Genomic DNA, 20006 nt, shown 5'->3' on the forward strand with positions numbered 1-20006 from the left:
ACGTCTGTCAAGACTCTGCAATACTGTCAATCACTTAAACTAGTTTAATATATTTTATGTTGTTGGAATGTAACCCTGTGTATTATGTATTGTTTATTAGTGTCTTGTTCTATATTTGTAATTGCATAAATACAAAAATAAATAAAATAAATAAAAATCTCACGTCTGTCAGATCGAGTTCTGACGTCAATCTGTCCACCTCAGTTTGTTACTGTCCACCTCTGCTTTTAGATTATTATTATTCATTTTACATTAGATTATGCAATCTATTATTTGAATCTATTATTACACTTACATTTTCTATCAACAATGAAGTGTTCATATACATTGGATTTAAATTAGCGTTTAATGTTGTTTTGAAATGCATCATCTGCGCACGCGCAGTTTTCAGATAGCGCAGCGCTGCAGCTGCAGTTGGTTTCGTGAGGTAAGTAACGTTAACGTACTGACCCTGTGCAGAGATATAACGCGTTTCAATAATTAGTAGTTCTGTCATTAAACTGTTGCAGGATTACTGTGTATATAAGTGTGATAGCCACATTCGTTAAGCATTTACCTCCCTTTTATACAGTAGTAACGTTATCCGGTTGATCAAAACTAAAGGAATGTTATTTAGCTAGCTGGTGTGCTAACTTTACCATCACGGAACTCCATGAACAAGAGATAATATCTGCTCACATTTAACGTTATAGCTTAATAGTCCTTGGTAAATCTTTACACTGAATAGTCTGAATATTTAATATAGTCTTTATTTGAATGAAACAGCAATTGCTTTGAATTCAAAGCTCCTTTGTGTCTTATATAAATGCATGAGATCCGCTCATTGTCTCTTATACAAGACAAAGATGTGCATAATGGTTGTTTGAAAATTTTTATGTCATATTTTATTATTTGTGGGTTATTATTTATATATTTCATAGATGGTCTTCACTATTTGTAATTACAGCCAAATATGGATGTAGAGAAAGATGACATTAATTTTGGTATTTGAGGAAAAAATAACGTTACGTTACATAACTTACCGGTGTTGTAGAATATTGTGTTTTCTTCGAAGCTGTCCTTCAGTGTTAAAGTTAGAAAATAAAGATTATTAATGTATTTTTGATCTACAGTAGTTCCTTTTATTGGGTATTTAAAGAAACATGAAGCTGGTACTTTGCAATGGATTTAAACATTGTTTCAGGCAGCTTTCTGTGTTTACGTCGGTTCTTCCTTTTCATGGCTGTTTATCTTTTAGACAGGAAATTATGTCACACTGACTTAGTATGATTATTATACATGGAGCATTAGAATAGAGATTCTGTTTAAAATGTTTCATACCATATCTTATCTGCAGGGCCAGGCTGAGCTGTTGTGCAACAATTTAATGTGGCGAAAATGTAACCTCTGAGATACTAAACAAGTGCTGTGTATATTCATTCATTGTATCATCCAGTCTGTTTTCATTGCATTATAGTTTAGTATTATTATTATTATTATTATTTATTAAAATACCTTTAACCATTATTTGCATTTTAGAAAGTGTTCTCAGATTTATAACGGTTAAAGATGACGACCTCTTGGAGTGATCGGCTCCAGAATTATGCAGACCTTCCAGCCAACATGGATGGTGTATCCATGAAGAAGTACAGAAGAGAGGTGCATCACAGGTATTAATACATTTCCCTTATTCCTTCAGCTTTGCAGGCCATGACCATTATACAGGTCAAATCAGATTACGTATTCTCTTGGTGACTTTAAAACAAATCCATTGTCATAACTAAATGTACTTGTTTCAAGACAAAACAAGTAAATTCAGGCAGTTTGTGAAATGACCTTAAATTACATGCTGGTCTCACTTCCAGTTAAGATTATGGTCCATAATGAAGGTCATTCACATTGAGATATTTTATGCTCACAATTATTTTATGTACACAGAAGAAAAATTGGTGTCCGTCCAATATAATTTTAGATTTGTAATTATGTTTTAATTTAAAAAAAAGAGATACAGACATGGATAGTAGCATGTTTACTGCTGCCGTGCCATCGTGCTGCTTCATCTGTTTATACATGTCTGTCTGTCAAAATCAACTTCATTTTTGAAATGATGTCAGCTTGCATGTGTTGTTAAAAAGGATTTTATATTGCAAGCTTTTTTTTTTCTGAATTAAAAAAATGAAGTGTTTTCTGACTGTGCTCACTTATTGAATATTTTCAAGTATTACATTTTTTTTTTTTAAACAATCATTGTAATAGTCTATATTCACATTCCGATACTCATATCTCATATTTTAGTAGGTTAAATTTAATTATGCCCTTTGGCAGTTTAATTTTTCCTGTCAGCATAATACTGGAAAGGTCCTAAAATACTGTTTGTCAAGGAAAAAAGTTGTTTCTTAAGAGCAATCCTTATTTGCAGACTTATATGGAGTTTTCTGCAGAAAAAAGAGACACATCATGGCAGTCACAAAGTGCAATATTAAAAAATTCACAATGATTCTAATGGTAAGAAGACCTGAATTGTCAATTATTAGCGATCTGGACACAGTTCTTTATGTGGTGGTATTAGCTGGTTTTATTACTGTTATAATATGTAGTCCATTTATTCCTTTATTACAAAGCTTACCACAGGAACTGGCCCACTGTCATCCCTATATGAGGTATGCCAAAGTTTTGTCATTGACATGCAGTGCTGATTGATCATCTCTTTTGTAATTGATGGTTTTTCTACAATGTACTCATCACAGCACAGCACTAAAAATATAAGATGAACAAAACCATCAATGCTTTTGCACTGTGCTGTGACTGTATGTAGGTGTCCATAGGAAGACCTGTGATGGGATTTTAATCTGTGTAATCATTCGTTCATTCTCCCTTCCTCTAGCTTTATCTCCCTCCTTCAAGCTTTTAACATAATTTCACTGTTACGTAACCGCTCATTTGTTCCTTGTGTAAAATGCAGCTTTTTTTAATGTTTCACTTCAGATATATAGTCGTTAAAGATGTAGTAGCATCAGGGGAACTAAAATAAAAGGAATTGTAGTGCACTGCTTTTAACTTAATTTAGAAAACAACTGACAATAGTACTATTTTAAAATGTCAAAGACAATAACAGATATATTTTATACTTAAAATACAAAGTCTTATAAATGTACCAAGCTTTAAATCTTTTTTTTTTATCTCTTAACATAATGAAATGTACAAAAGCTTCTCAAATGCAGATATAAGGGAATATTTTGGTAGATTGCCAGGAATTGTGATGAATCAACCTTTCATATATTGGTATTATTCATATATCAGTGTAAAGCTACACTACTGAATTTTTTTTTGAAAGAAATTAATATTTTAATTTAGCAAGGATGCATGAAATTAATCAAAAGTGATTTTGAAGACTTGCATTGTTACAAAAGATTTTCAAATAAATGGTGTTATTTTTAACTTTCTGTTAATTAAAAAATGTATTATGGTTTCCACAAAAATATTAAGCAGCACAACTGTTTTAAAAACATTGATAATAATCAGAAATGTTTCTTGAGCACCAAATCAGCATATTAGATTGATTCGAAGGATCATGTGACACTTAAAACTGGAGTAATAACTGCTAAAAATTCAGCTTTGCTATTACAGAAATAAATAATATAATAAAATGGAACGCAGTTATTTTAAATTGTAATAATATTTCAAATTATTACTCTTTTTTTGCATTATTTTTGATCAAAGAAATGCAAATGGAAATGGTGAGACTTCTTTCAAAAGCATAACAAATCATACAGTCATCAAACTTTGTAAAAGGTAGAGTTTATTACCCCGATGAGTGGTCACTGTCATCAAAAAATAAAAAGGAAAACTTGTTTTTCAGATTTGTAAAACAGATTAAACAGCAGACTATAATAATGTTTTCTCCTGATTTTATTTTATTGTATTTTAGTTTATGTGCCATTTTGTTTTTGGTGTGTCTTGGTGAAACAGTGGTCAATCATTGCTAATTTCCACCTGAAATACTTGATTTAACTGGAAATCAAGGAATATTACCTTGCCATTTGCTCCATCTCATATTTTGCTGCTGTTGGCTGAACTAGGAATAGGTATATTAACCAAATGCATAAATTCAGATTTATTGCTTTCACAGGTCACACTATGTCAGTGTAAATCATTATCTACACTAACCTAAACTCCCTGAGAGCTGAACAGCCCACAGGTTGTGCTCAAGCCAATAGAATAATACAGTCTGCTGAATTTAACACTGTTTGCAACTAAGAGAATATTGAAAATGCATGGCGTTACTCTTAAATTGATTTGAATTTTTATGTCCACAGAGTTTTTGTCAATAGAAGTTTGGCAATGGAGAAGATAAAATGCTTTGGCTTTGATATGGACTACACTCTAGCAGGTAAGAAGTACTAGTCTTTCTATGAACTGCATGTGTGACGAATGAGGTCTGCATCATGCCTTGTTTTGCAGTCTCATTTGTGAAATCCGTTCAAAAGAATTCCGTTCAAAAGCATTCAAAAGAATTGTGAAATGGCAGTACCATAGGCTGGTACTGTAAGCTAATTCTTGATCTCATGTATTTGGTGGTGTCTGTCATGGCTCTGCAAATAGCACCCTTGTCTTCATTTGGCCCATGTCTGAGGACACATGCTTGATTCCTTCCTCCTAAAGCTGTAAACATGTTAGATGGATGGGTGCACTGACATCCATGATATATGAGGTGTGGTCCTTTTAATTGGTCAACTTCCTGTTTATTCGTCTGCAATGATAAACAAGTGATAATGTTCATAGGGAAAGTTTTAAGTTTTATGTTCTTTTTAGCACAAAGCCTAATATTAACACCAAATGTGAGCTGCTTAGTCTTTTGCAGTGAATTTGCACTGCAAGTGCAAAGAGAAGTGTTTTTTTAGCCAGACTTTGATCTAACGTATCCATTTGAAGGGGCCACCAAATAGGTTTTATTGCACAACCATTTTGACTCCATGTTGGTTAGTATCCAAGTGTCTTTAGTTAAAAGTAGTCTCTGGTATTTAGTTGAACAATGAAAGTGTGATGATAGGACAGACAATTTGAGATATTTGTGAAGCTTGACCATAGGGTCGACTGCGTTTAATCAATGTTGTTTACATTTACTTCCTCTCTTTCAAGCAGAAGTCTGTCATTTCTTTGGGGAAATGTTCATTTAGCTTATCTGGCTAATGTTGGGTTTCATGCCAAAGGGGTGTCTTGAAAAATGGCACATATTAATACAAATGTTTTGTCGTTGTCTTGTGCCTATACAGGTCCTTAAAAAGGTTCACTTAAACCTTTTTGTTTCTACAGAAAATTAAGCAGTTCATTTGTCAACTTGGAAGTTATTCCAAATCCATTTATAGACTCATCCTAATTGAAGATGGAAATAGTATGCTGTGAAAAAGGGCTTGCTTTAAAATAGGAAATGAGAGGCTCCATGAGCTAAAACAGGGTTTCCCAACCAAGAGTTTATTTAAAAAATGGCAAAGTCCTTCATGAGATTGATCGAAAGGCTAATGATGATCTTTTTTTGTAATATTTTAAGTTCATTTTGACATGAAATTATAAATGGGTTCTAGAAGTGTTTCATACTTTTACCAGCAAAGGAAGAAATTGGAGCATTTGGCAACAATCATACAATTTTTCAGTTATTTTTAATATATACACTACCGTTTAAATATTTGGGGTCAGTAAGATTTTATTTTTTGAAAGAAAAGTATATTTTTGTGACCGTAAAGACATTTATAATAATACAAAAAGTATTTATTTAAAATAAATGCGGTTCTTTAGAACGTTTTATTCCTTAAATAATCCTGAAAAATAAATCGCAGTTTCCACAATAATATTAAGCTACGCAACTGTTTTCAACATTGATACTAATAAGAAGAAACGTTTCTTGAGCACCAAATCATCATATTAGAATGATTTTTGTAGGATCATGTGACACTGAAGTCTAAAGTAATGATTCTGAAAATAACAGGTAATGGAAAATGACATTTTAAATTGTAATAATATTTCACAACATTACCTTTAGTACTGTATTTTTGATGAATTAATGCAGGCAGCCTATGTGAGCATAAGAGACTTCTTTCAAAAACATGAAATGTACTGTCATTTACTGCTTTCATCTTGTTCATGTGTTGTATTGGGCTTTATCAGATAACCTTGCTTCTGTTCTCTCCTCTGTTAATAGTGTATAAGTCTCCAGAGTATGAATCTCTTGGCTTTGATCTGACTGTGGAGCGACTGGTTTCCATTGGTTACCCACAAGAGCTGCTAAATTTTGTCTATGACCCTGCATTTCCCACAAGGTTATTTGAAAGTTCCTTTTCCCAACATGCGACTATTCTGTATTTCAACTGCATGTTTTGTATCACTCACATTTTCTACATCTTTCAGAGGCTTGGTGTTTGATACAATGTATGGAAACCTGCTGAAAGTAGATGCATACGGAAACATCCTTGTGTGCGCTCATGGTTTTAACTTCATGCGTGGGTGAGTCAGCACTCATAATTCAAGAGCTACTGGTTAGTGAAGCGTGGTGCTTCCTTTGTGCGTTTATTCGTCTACAGATAATAAAAGCTTCATTTCTAGGATTTATTTTTTATTAGAACCCCTTTTTATTTGTAAGTATGCACTGGTGCGTCATTCCCTATAAGACAAGAAATGTGTATTAAGGAATGTAATAGTGTAACTTGCGATTTCATGTAGACTTTTCTTGGTCACACCAGAAAATGTATCACAAAAGCGTTTTGTGTATTTTTTGTTTTAGTCCAGAGATAAGAGAGCTGTACCCAAACAAGTTCATTCAGCGTGGAGATACAGAGCGATTCTACATCCTCAACACACTCTTCAACCTACCAGGTCAAAATCTTGTATCAACTAATATCAAAAAGCAAAAGAATATATAGAATCTATAGTCTATGTAGTCTATTAAGTTAACATTGTTTGTTTTTCTGCATTATTAGAGACATACCTCTTTGCCTGCCTGGTTGACTTCTTCACTAGTTGCTCCAGATATACAAGGTTTGTTTTTGTGCCCTCATTTTAATGCTTCTGTTGCTACTCTGGAATGTGCATGCCGTAGATTATCTGAATTGCCATTTTTTATCTACTACTTTTTTGCCTCCTCAGTTGTGAAATGGGCTTTAAAGATGGAGATCTTTTCATGTCCTACAAGAGCATGTTCCAGGATGTCAGAGATGCTGTGGATTGGGTCCATTTCAAGGTAAAGGCTATTTTTAGCTTTCAAAATATTCATTTATTTAAAAAAGAAACCCCTTTCTGGACTCCATTTGAATGTCATACTTTGAATAATCACTTCTGTGTGATATTTTAGGGCTCACTAAAGGTGAAAACGGTTGAAAACCTGGAGAAATATGTGGTCAAGGATGTAAGTCCACTTGCAGACCAGCATTTTTTGTTACCTTATGTAGCTTTATTTAAAGTATAGTTTATAGTTTACTGGTGTAGTAATTTTTTGTTTACATATCGTTTTTGTTGTCTTCATCTAGGCAAAATTGCCATTGCTTTTAAGCCGAATGAATGAAGTTTCCAAAGTGTTCCTTGTTACCAACAGTGACTACAAGTACACAGATGTGAGTTCATCAACCATCTAACATTCATCATTTAAGATGTGACAAAATATGTTGGATTTTCATTAGAAATGATAATTTCCTCTCCTTTTATCTTTCAGAAAATCATGACATACTTGTTTGATTTTCCACATGGTCCAAAAGTAAGTGTTGTTTTTGTTTCTCATATAGGTACACTAGCATACCAGTGGTACTTTGTTGTTTTTATTTGCCTCAGATCCCCAATGAAAATGTCCAGTGACAAAGAACAGTACACATTTCACATATCATTTGTGTAGAAAAACCCCCTCACATTCATGGGCAGGGTCCATTCGCCGGTTATGATGTGTCTGTAACACCATAATTTTTTTTTTCAGATTTTTCATAAAAAAATGTGCTATTAACAAATATTTTTTTTATTATTAAAAAAAATATTTGAAAGGGAATATGAACATAAAGACGAGTATCAGGGGCCATATAAGAACTCATTGTGTTGAGGTTTTATTGCATACACGACAGTGACAGATTGAATGTATTATTTCTTTATTACAGGCAGTTACACCCCATCAGCCCTGGCAGTCCTACTTTGACCTTATTCTGGTGGATGCCAGGAAGCCAATGTTTTTTGGAGAGGGCACAGTGCTCAGACAAGTAGACACGGTAAGCTCCACTAGACTCACTTGAGTAGATTCCTGTAATGAACTTGTTCCTGTGATTGATTCAGCCATGTCTCTGTCCTGTAGACCACTGGGAGATTGAAGATCGGGACATACACTGGTCCCTTGCAGCATGGCATAGTGTATTCTGGTGGTAAGATAAAAATGAATGTCATTTTTCATATTTATTTAACAGTTCTTGTCTGAACTGCCTGATTAAATTAGTTTATTTTTCCTTCTCAGGTTCCTCAGATATAGTTTGTGACCTATTGGGAGCAAAAGGAAAGGAAATCCTGTACATCGGTGACCACATTTTCGGAGACATCCTGAAGTCTAAGAAGCGCCAGGGCTGGAGAACGTTCCTGGTCATTCCTGAGCTGGCTCAGGAGCTGCACGTATGGACCGACAAGAGCTGTGAGTCATTTTATTATAGTTCACTAAAACTATAATCATTAAAATAATGTTGCTACTTGAAATCAAATAAATGTTAAATAAAATAAAATAAGTTTAATATTTTTATTTATTATTTTATTGTTGCTATTTGCCAAAGCTACATTTTTATTTTGTTTAACTTGATGTACTAAAATAGCTAAAACTGAAGTTAAACATATTTAAAAACTATGCAGACATAAAAAAAAAAAACTATGATATGAAGGGTTTTGTTTAGCGTGTGTGCTTTCTGACTGAATTCTGACTGAAACTCACAAATTCTCCCATCATAAACAACAAAGTGCAGATTCGATATAAGAGATTCATGTCGCACGTCTTCCGTGATTTTAAAGGTGTTTTTAAAGGTGTACGTGTTGTAGCCGTTAAATAAGTGCGTTTAGTTTCATAATTATTAAAATATTATAATGTTATTTTTTCCCATCTATGTTGATTATGAAAGTGAACAGAGTAGATGGGAGGATGCGCAATATCAGGAGACATGGAGTGGTTCAGGCATGATTTTGACCATTCATTATGTTTTGTTTTGTAGAAAGCCTTTCTTTAAAGTGAATTTCATTTGTATAAATTGTATCTTAATTTTAATAAATTTTTCATCAACCAATTGCCTGAATTCATAAATAAGAAGCAAATATAGCAGACAATAATCATGACATGGAGGCGCCGGCGAGCCGCGTTCACCATAGCACGTGAACTGGAGCATCTCATCATACAATTAAATCAATTCTCGGCACGCTTGTCACCGAATTTACAAATTCACATCTTGCTTGTTGCACGCACACATATGTCGAAATAACATTATAATATGTATATATAATATGTCGAAATAACATCTTTAAGAATATTTGAATAAATGCTGAATGTTGTGCTTGTTCAATTTAGTAAAATTAAAACTATCATTGTGATAATTAAAATAATTGAATATTAAATATTAAGTGGCCAATTTTTGCACATTTATTAATAGTATGTATATAATATATATATATATATATATATATATATACAGCTCCTTCTCAAAAAATTAGCATATTGTGATAAAAGTTCATTATTTTCCATAATGTAATGATAAAAATTAAACTTTCATATATTTTAGATTCATTGCACACCAACTGAAATATTTCAGGTCTTTTATTGTTTTAATATTGATGATTTTCGCATACAGCTCATGAAAACCCAAAATTCCTATCTCAAAAAATTAGCATATTTCATCCGACCAATAAAATAAGTGTTTTTAATACAAAAAAGTCAACCTTCAAATAATTATGTTCAGTTATGCACTCAATACTTGGTCGGGAATCCTTTTGCAGAAATGACTGCTTCAATGCGGCGTGGCATGGAGGCAATCAGCCTGTGGCACTACTGAGGTGTTATGGAGGCCCAGGATGCTTCGATAGCGGCCTTCAGCTCATCCAGAGTGTTGGGTCTTGCATCTCTCAACTTTCTCTTCACAATATCCCACAGATTCTCTATGGCAGGCCAATTGAGCACAGTAATACCATGGTCAGTAAACCATTTACCAGTGGTTTTGGCACTGTGAGCAGGTGCCAGGTCGTGCTGAAAAATGAAATCTTCATCTCCATAAAGCTTTTCAGCAGATGGAAGCATGAAGTGCTCCAAAATCTCCTGATAGCTAGCTGCATTGACCCTGCCCTTGATAAAACACAGTGAACCAACACCAGCAGCTGACATGGCACCCCAGACCATCACTGACTGTGGGTACTTGACACTGGACTTCAGGCATTTGGGCATTTCCTTCTCCCCAGTCTTCCATCAAAATTTGCTTTCATCCGAAAAAAGTACTTTGGACCACTGAGCAACAGTCCAGTGCTGCTTCTCTGTAGCCCAGGTCAGGCGCTTCTGCCGCTGTTTCTGGTTCAAAAGTGGCTTGACCTGGGGAATGCGGCACCTGTAGCCCATTTCCTGCACACGCCTGTGCACGGTGGCTCTGGATGTTTCTACTCCAGACTCAGTCCACTGCTTCCGCAGGTCCCCCAAGGTCTGGAATCGGTCCTTCTCCACAATCTTCCTCAGGGTCCGGTCACCTCTTCTCGTTGTGCAGCGTTTTTTGCCACACTTTTTCCTTCCCACAGACTTCCCACTGATGTGCCTTGATACAGCACTCTGGGAAAAGCCTATTTGTTCAGAAATTTCTTTCTGTGTCTTACCCTCTTGCTTGAGGGTGTCAATGATGGCCTTCTGGACAGCAGTCAGGTCGGCAGTCTTAACCATGATTGCGGTTTTGAGTAATGAAACAGGCTGGGAGTTTTTAAAAGCCTCAGGAATCTTTTGCAGGTGTTTAGAATTAATTAGTTGATTCAGATGATTAGGTTAATAGCTCGTTTAGAGACCCTTTTCATGATATGCTAATTTTTTTAGATAGGAATTTTGGGTTTTCATGAGCTGTATGCCAAAATCATCAGCATTAAAATAATAAAAGACCTGAAATATTTCAGTTGGTGTGCAATGAATCTAAAATATATGAAAGTTTAATTTTTATCATTACATGGAAAATTTACAAATTTACATTACATGGAAAATAATGAACTTAGAAGGACCTGTATATATAAAATTGCTACCCACGTATTAAAAATGTATTAAATGATCCACGTATTAAAAATGGTCGGGTTTAAATCGGGCTCGGGCTCATAATTACAGTTTATGTGTCGGGCCGGGCCGGGCTCGGACACAACGTGCACTGGCTCGGGTCGGGTCGGGCTTGAATTTTTGGGCCCGATCTAAGCTCTAGCGTCGCTACAAGTAGTGACGCTACTAGTTTAACTACATTCCTCAGTGGCGTGGTGGTAGTGTCGCTGTTTTCTGAATCAAATAGCTTTTCAGTTGCGAAGCTCTTTTTTTGATTAAGTAGTGCGGATTAGATAAATAGATAAATATTAGATATAAATTAAAAATTAGATAAAAAATTAAAAATTAGATAAATAAGATTAATATATCACGAACCACTTTAATAACTTCCTAAACTGTGACATTAATCCAAAAATCAAGTCCAGAATACTACTGTCACCTTTCCATTATGTGGATCTGGCAACACGGGATCTGGCACCCGCGCCCTGACTCACAACGCGCTCAAGCTCACTCAAGCCCCGTTCACTGCGCTAGCTTCTCGCAGCAAAATGAATTGCAAACACTCACATGATGAGGTGGTTTAAACGGCTAATTAATCATTCAGAGAGCTTGAAATTTTATTTTTGAATGTTTTTAAGTTTTTTAACCCATTCACACACACACACACACACACACACACACACACACACACACACACACACACACACACACACACACACATAAATATCACACAAGGGTGACCGGACGTCTGTTCCCGGTGCTGAAAACGAGCCTATATATGTAGCAAAATAATCACGGCTTGTATCAATATTTTATATGCAGTTATGAGAGAGTTTTTGGGGCGGAACTTCGTGCGATTTCTTTGGAATTCAGCAGGTCGTAAAATCGTGCCATAACTTTTGATTAAGTTATGTAACGTCCACATAAGCTAACGTTACATTTTCCCAAGAATTTCTAAAGCTCAAGCTCAAATCGGAAATACAACTGCTAAGTATCACTGATGCTGGATCAGTTAGTGACGGTGACTTCTTCTTCTTGTTTTACGGTGGTTGGCAACCATAGGGCCATATGATTTCATTACAGCAATACGGAAATCATGGACTGAATCGCGATATTCATGCATAAAAACGAAATTTACTGTATAACGCGGAATTTCACGGAATTTGTCAGATCTTGGATGAAAAGAAGGTAAGTAAACTTAAATAAAATCGTGATATAGACGAGTGTCTATGAATATTAAACCGCTTAAAGACTATTTAAAAAGGAATCATGCATGTTCTGCGTGTCTCTGTGAATGAATGGCTCAGACGCGCGGATTCATTTATCACACACTGAAGCACCCATGACGCTTGCGATGTTTTCAGTAATGGCGGGCGTACACGGTGCGATCTTTTGCTGTTTTACGAGCTCGCAGATGATTTTTTTCACTCTGGAGAAATCGCGTGTAAATCGGTTATGCTCGCATGTCGCGGCTCGTATCGTGTGCGAGGAAGATACGAGCCGAGCCGAGCACCTCTCGACCTCCCGATAATTTTTAAGCATGTTGAAAAAGTTCGGGAGCTGTCGGCTTGCATTCGTGAGGTTTGTGCGGTTGAATGAGCTGATTTGCCGATCTATCTGAATTTGACCAATCAGGAGCTGAGAAAATCCACAGAAGAAAGACGAAAATGGTGTGGACTACAAGAAACACTGCTTCAATTAATGTTTTTATGATGACTTTGTGAAAGGTTAACTAAACAGCATCTGCCGTGTTCCTGCTGGCCAGTATTTGGCATATTTCATTCTGTAACATACAGATCTGGATTATGCTATTGTTTTTGATAGTGTTATACATTTCTTACAGATTCTTACACGTCACGATGATCATTGCGTTTGTATCTTCCTAACAGCAATTACAGTTTGTCTACAGCCTAATCTTTTTTTTATTAATGCCGACAGAACAATGTTGCCAGATATTGCTACGAAAAACAAGCAAAAACAAACTAAAACAAAGAAATTACAAAAATCCGAAATAAGTTCAAAGCTTGTGTTTTGGAAATAAGATTAATATATCACGAACCACTTTAATAACTTCCTAAACTGTGACATTAATCCAAAAATCAAGTCCAGAATACTACTGTCACCTTTCCATTATGTGGATCTGGCAACACGGGATCTGGCACCCGCGCCCTGACTCACAACGCGCTCAAGCTCACTCAAGCCCCGTTCACTGCGCTAGCTTCTCGCAGCAAAATGAATTGCAAACACTCACATGATGAGGTGGTTTAAACGGCTAATTAATCATTCAGAGAGCTTGAAAGTTTTTAAGTTTTTTAACCCATTCACACACACACACACACACACACACACACATAAATATCACACAAGGGTGACCGGACGTCTGTTCCCGGTGCTGAAAACGAGCCTATATATGTAGCAAAATAATCACGGCTTGTATCAATATTTTATATGCATTTATGAGAGAGTTTTTGGGGCGGAACTTCGTGCGATTTCTTTGGAATTCAGCAGGTCGTAAAATCGTGCCGTATATCACTGCTTCCGTACGATTTTCGGATAAACTCACTCGTAAAGTGTGCGTGGACTTACGATCTTCCGACCGTCAGAATTCTCACCGTGTACGCCCGCCTTGATGGATCGATGAACTTCATCTACACAGCCGCTCTGAGAGTCACTTTAGCAGCATTTTAGCTTGATTTGAGAAAAACTATCGTCATATCAAAAAAAAAAAACAGACTCAAAGGTCTAGCTTACATGGCAACCTGTCAAAATAAAAGGTTGGTTTTAACCTTTGAAGAAAGTTTTGCTTAAATAATTAGGCCTACATTTTAAATAATTGGTCATTACAATTTAAACCATAAAAAAAACTATTTTACAGAGCCCGTAAAATTTAATTTATTTAAAAATGTTAATAAATTATTGTTAAATTATATACGTTTCATGATTTCAACTAATTACATGTTTTTGATTACTAAAATGTTATTTAACCATTAAAATGGGAGTCCAGAAAAATTGAAACAAAATAAAACTGAATTTGGAATGTGGGAAAAAATAAAACGGATTTCATAGGGCCCTACAAACCAGCTTTTTGGTGCATTACCACCACCTTCTGCTCCGTATGGTGTAACATCACGTACCAGTATCAATCCTTGGGCTGACACGTGAGAAATAGAAAAAGATGCACACACTTTTGACACCTGGTTTTGTTATAGTTGTATATAGTTATATGGTTTTATATAGTTATGTTTTTTTTTTTTTGGCCAATAAATCGTTCAATAAACGATTGAACTGACAAATTATGCCTGCCTATATGTTTGACTGACAATTTTATTGATCACTGAGATTGAGCATTGACTTGTAATTAAGTTGGTTATTATATAAAAATTTAATTAAAAAAAGTAGCTTTAGATGTAGTAAACTACTTTTGCCAAATTGCTGTAGCTTAGCTTGCTACATTTCCCAGGGTGGTAGCTTCATTGTAGTGAAGCTACATTTAATGTAGAGTAACTGCTAGCTTAGCTCACTACATTTTCTAAGTAGCTTGCCAAACACTGGCGATGTCACGTGTTTTTTAGGCCAAAATATTTTTTGTCACATACAGCAAACATCTCCTCACTATCCGCTAGCTGCCTGTCCCCTGAACACATTGTAAAAAAACGTGGTCTGCAGACACCCCAGGCTACACAAAGGCAACAAAAACAAACTGGGCTAACCCGCACCACGAAACATAACAAACTGTTCCAGCCAATAACCGACAAGGGTTTGGGGGGGTTAGTGCGCGGATGAGGAGGAGGGAGGGTCTAGCCTAGCTAGCCTCCATTTTGTTTGACAATACTTATATACTACAAAACGGGAGTGTTTGTGACGGTCCTTAAACTCGCGCTAGACCCAAGTTATGGACAGCTTCATGCTCGGTCACATTCTCTGCTCCCTTTCTGTATACAGTTTATTCCAGTTAGGGTTAAACAGGACCGTTATATGATATTGGAGGATAACTTTAGGTGAACGTTAGAGGATCAGGTTAGGGGAAAGTTAGATGACGAACTTGTGCACGAGTTTCACCAGTTGTCCAGTTGCATTATAGTGAATTTTTCTGCTATTCTGTCAAATAAAAAAATAATGATTATAATAATTATTATTAATAATAATAATAACAAATCTATGAATTCTTTTATTGACATTAATTGAATTATAATTATTATTGTTAATAATAAAAAAATTATAATAATAGCAAATCTATTTCGTTATACCATATTGCATTATAATATATTATTATTAAACACTTTTTTTAATAGTACAATAGTGTATTACTGCGAAAGTAAGATATTTCTTTATTATTTTAATGAAATAATAATTGGGGGTGTGGATGCAGATGTACATAGTTCACTGAGTTCTCTCTCTTTGTTTTGCAGCACTGTTTGAGGAACTACAGAGTCTGGACATTTTCCTGGCAGAGCTCTACAAGTAAGTATCATCCATGAACTCTTGCTCAGTGCTCCAGTGCTCGTGTGTGCTGGCATTCATGCACTCGTGTAGCCAGAGGAGGACACGACGCTCCCTCCCTGCTGTCTGCAGCCATTTCACATGCAGATAAAGGGGTGCGCATTCTTTTCTATTTAAAGACTGGCAGTTCATGGATTCAATTACATTTAACTCCTTTGACACCATTCTCACTCTACATCTCTCTGTTTCCCCTGCCATTTTTCTCCATTATTTCTTTTTTTTGTTTACAGGCATTTGGACAGCAGCAGCAATGAGAGACCCGACATCAGCTCTCTTCAGAGGAGGATTAAGGTATATTTCTTTATACAAAAGGAAGCAGTACGCTGTGCACTGACAATCCTGTTACTGTTGTGAAAAATCAATTTTCATGAGAAAAAAAATGTTCAGGGCTTTCCACATTTATAATGTGGAAATGTGCATGAAAGTTTCAAAGCATCCATTTTTAAAAAGGTGCATGAGAGACAAATACTTTATAGAATGGTATGTGCAGCAAACAAATGGAGCGCATTAAATAATATAATCACAATATTTTTAACAAAAATATTTATTTTGATGGAATTTTCTTTTTTGGATGCCAGATTTCGTTTTTTTTGAAGTCCTAATGACACTAATCATATTTTAATATGGAGCAAAAAGTGAAATATGTTTTTGTTGAAATGTTGAAATTGAATATGTTGAAAGAAATCTCTCATGTTCACCCAGGCTGAATTTATTTGATCTAAAATACAGTGAAATATTATTATAATTTAAAATAACTGTTTTCTATTTTAATTGTTTTTAAAATATGATGTATTCCTGTGATAGCAGAATTTTCAGCATCATTACTTCAGTGTCACATGATCCTTCAGAAATCATTCTAATATGCCGATTTGCTGCTCAAGAAACATTTTTTATTATCAATGTTGTGATGATAATAATAATTATAATAAACAGTTGCGCTGCTTAATATTTTTGTGGAAACCGTGCTAAACATTTTTTTTTCAGAATTCTTTGGTAAACAGACAGTTTAAAAGAACAGCATTTACTTCAATAGAAATAACATTATACATGTTTCCACTGTCGATTATGATCAATTTATTGCATCCTTGCTGAATAAAAGTAATATTAAAAAAAAAAAAAAAAAAAAAAATCGTACTGACCATTACCTAAATCAAACTCACTACCGTGCTGTTTCTGTTTCTCTGATTTTCTCAGAAAGTGACCCATGACATGGACATGTGCTATGGGATGATGGGAAGTCTTTTCCGCAGTGGCTCTCGTCAGACTCTATTCGCGTCTCAAGTGATGCGTTACGCTGACCTGTACGCTGCGTCCTTCATCAATCTCCTGTACTACCCCTTCAGCTACCTGTTCAGAGCCGCCCACGTCCTGGTAAGCTCAATAAACACAATGTCTACAGTTGATACATTGGTCATAAAAGTCAAGAAACCTTTAGGAGACATTTTTTTTGTCTGTGGTTTACAATCAGATGCCTCACGAGTCGACCGTGGAGCACGCTCACGTGGACATTAACGACACGGAGTCGCCCATGGCCACGCGCAACCGCCACTCCAACGACTTCAGAGACCTCGAGTGCAAGAGACACCAGCTGACCCGTTCCATAAGCGAGATCAACCCTCCACACCTCTTCCCTCAGACGCCACAGGAGATCACACACTGTCACGATGAGGATGATGATGAGGAGGAGGAAGAGGAGGAGGAAGAATAAGCCTGTGACGAGTATGAGCATTGCATTCACACTCAGCCATATATTTTGTAGAGATATAAGAGACGATGATTATTTCTTACGAAACGTATTACATATTTTAGAGTTAAAGGTTTGATGAGAGTCTTATTTTTGAATGAGATTTACTGATGGCCTCACTTTAAAATGCATTGAAAAAAATGAAAGGACAGATTCCTGTTTAAACTGAATTACAGAATCAGTTTAACAGTAACATAACAGTTTCAAGGTACATCACTGACCTAAGCTTGAGAAAATAGCATGAATACTCCATGACGTATTGTAGACTGCCTTCAAACTTTGGAGATGAGCCATGTAGCATGCTGGGAAATGTCACACCAACAATACACCTTGCTCAGTATCTGTCTGACTGCCTGTTCAAGCGCTCTAACATCGCCATCTTTCATTTCAAAACTGGTCATATTATTCGATCAAAAATGGAACGCATGCAAACCGTTGCCAATTTATTCAAAGTAAGATACAGGAACTAAAGTATAATAACTGGAAGATGAAGACAACACTGAAACGTCTAATGCTCTCGCCTGTGTTATTAAACCTTGAATCTAGAGCTTAGATTCATTATTTACTATTTTTATATCCACTGAATGATCTACTGTTAATTCAACCAGATATATTTTGTTTTGTATAAATCATTTTGTTTGATATTAGTGTAACGGTTAGCTTTTTGACAGTTGGCAGAGCTCATCCATGAATCACACTCTGACGTAATGAACATTTGTAACCTGTACAGTAACAGTCCAGATCCCGAAACTTTGTTTTTGACTTTCATGGTGTTCTGATCAACATTAGAAGTGGTTAAGTCTTTTGTTATTGTTTTAAATCAAAAAGGGAATTCATGATGGATCCGTGTTGCTTTGGAATACTTTAACATGTGCGCTCCTATATTTACAACTGTATTGGTTTATTTTTGAACAGTACTGCTGAATTTGGACTGAAAGATGAGGGCCATCATGCCAGTGTAATCTGTAAAGGGATGATTTAATCAATGTCTTTCATTTAAATTCACAGTAGCTGTTGAAGATGATTGATTTTGTGACTGTATTGTGTAATAGTGAGATATTTGAGTTTCCTTTAACCTAATCAAACACCCCTCCATGTTTATTTTTAGGCTTTTCTATTCAGGTTAAATCTGCTGTAGTGGGGGTGGTATTTTTGATTCATCTGTGCCTTTTATTGTTTCAAATTTTTTGATTTGTTTGTGCCCAAGGCCTGTGAATCCCTGTTTTTAAAATAGTTTTCTTTTACTATTGTGTCATGTTTTTGCATGATTTTTATGTTTGTTTAGTTTGCCATTATTTACTGTAAAGCAAACTGTCATGACAGACATTGTGGAAGAATTAGATATTAATGTAGTTTAAATGTAGAAATACGAAAGAAAGCTTTCAACTCAGATTTCATTCATTTTTAATGTTACGTTTTGCATTGTTTGCCACACACAGGATTGGTTTTCAGTGCGATGGCTTGTTGCATATGAAGAGAATAAAGATCCTGTCATGCAGCGCTCTCTGGTGGTCATTCAGCAATATCTGTATTTTGCACCTTCAAAAAACGACATTGGAAAATTTGTCCTCACTAAAGCCTGTATTATGCTCAAAATCTGGGTACTTTTTTTGGGGGGGTCATAAATTAATTTTACCATTTTATGGTAATATAAATGTACGCCTGCAATGCAGGTAATGGGCCAGATTGACTAACTAGGGCAAATTGGAGTGAGAAGTCAAATACCAGTAAATTGACTAATGCAAATCTTAGTAAATCCCCTTGTATGATTCATTTAAATTTTGCTTCTGATAGGAAAACTCCTACAAATGCATATATGAAATGTCAGCCACAAAAATGACTGTCCACGCCTCTTCAGCGCAAATTTTTCACATGATTTTTCACTTTGTGTCTTTAGTAAATCCTGACTTTTTAACGCTGAAAGAGGGTTTGCACCGGCGCAAGCTGTTGGTAAACCTGGCCCTATACGTTTCTTTGGATAAAAGTGTGCCAAACGCATATGTAAATACTCTCAGGGTAGTTGAGAAATTGATATAACAAAATAGATTTTAAAAATATATTTTTATCACAAACCTGTGCAGCTGCCTTTAACAATCAAATGTTAGGGATGCACAATATATCGGCCACCATATCGGTATCGCCCGATATATGTTCAAAATTTCAAGACATCATGTTAACCAGATAACTCAAAATCAAACTTTTAAGGGCAGACAATGGAGTCTGCTTGGCTGATTAACATTCCAGTGAAAAAGAAAACCAATTTTTTGTTTAAATAATATTGTCTAAAACATTTTAAGAGTAAATATTGTGTAAAAAGTAAATTTACAGCAATTTTGTGGCTGTTTCATTTGCCATCACTAAATTGCATTATACAGGTGAAACTCTAAAAATTTGAATATCGTGCAAAAGTTTGTGTATTTCAGTAATTCAAATTAAAAGGTGAAACTAATATATTTAGTATATATAGCTATATACATATGCATGATTGTACTTTTCAGAGGGCCGACATTTCTGTACTTA

The 20006-nt window shown here is 35.4% G+C and overlaps 1 protein-coding gene across 3 annotated transcripts; it reads left to right on the forward strand.

The window, feature by feature from the left end:
- The first annotated feature begins 372 nt into the window (after positions 1 to 372).
- On the forward strand, positions 373 to 18984 carry nt5c2a (5'-nucleotidase, cytosolic IIa). 3 transcript variants are annotated; one of them, XM_077236826.1, is made up of 19 exons: positions 373 to 427; positions 1519 to 1649; positions 2601 to 2639; positions 4296 to 4369; positions 6176 to 6293; positions 6382 to 6477; positions 6755 to 6846; positions 6951 to 7008; positions 7117 to 7210; positions 7322 to 7375; positions 7497 to 7580; positions 7679 to 7720; positions 8109 to 8216; positions 8300 to 8366; positions 8456 to 8626; positions 15652 to 15703; positions 15973 to 16033; positions 16937 to 17113; positions 17211 to 18984. In XM_077236826.1, the coding sequence occupies exons 2-19, from the start codon at positions 1549 to 1551 to the stop codon at positions 17448 to 17450; spliced, it is 1728 nt and encodes a 575-aa protein (XP_077092941.1). In that variant the 5' UTR covers positions 373 to 427; positions 1519 to 1548; the 3' UTR covers positions 17451 to 18984. The 3 variants fall into 3 exon arrangements, with proteins under 3 accessions (XP_077092941.1, XP_077092942.1, XP_077092943.1); XM_077236827.1 differs by lacking the exon at positions 2601 to 2639 and having other exon boundaries at positions 383 to 427; XM_077236828.1 differs by lacking the exons at positions 373 to 427; positions 1519 to 1649 and adding an exon at positions 2399 to 2484.
- Positions 18985 to 20006: the final 1022 nt, after the last annotated feature.

The sequence above is a fragment of the Siphateles boraxobius genome, unplaced genomic scaffold (genome assembly GCF_051911475.1).
Source record: "Siphateles boraxobius isolate OS27281-9 unplaced genomic scaffold, OSU_SipBor_1 20, whole genome shotgun sequence".
NCBI classification, from domain to species: Eukaryota; Metazoa; Chordata; class Actinopteri; order Cypriniformes; family Leuciscidae; genus Siphateles; species Siphateles boraxobius.

Coding starts and splice junctions, on each gene's coding strand:
- nt5c2a (XM_077236826.1), top strand. CDS start 1,549: ATGACGACCTCTTGGAGTGATCGGCTCCAGAATTATGCAGACCTTCCA. Junction 7,581..7,678: donor GTGACTACAAGTACACAGAT/GTGAGTTCATCA, acceptor TTTATCTTTCAG/AAAATCATGACATACTTGTT. Junction 17,114..17,210: donor TCAGAGCCGCCCACGTCCTG/GTAAGCTCAATA, acceptor GTTTACAATCAG/ATGCCTCACGAGTCGACCGT.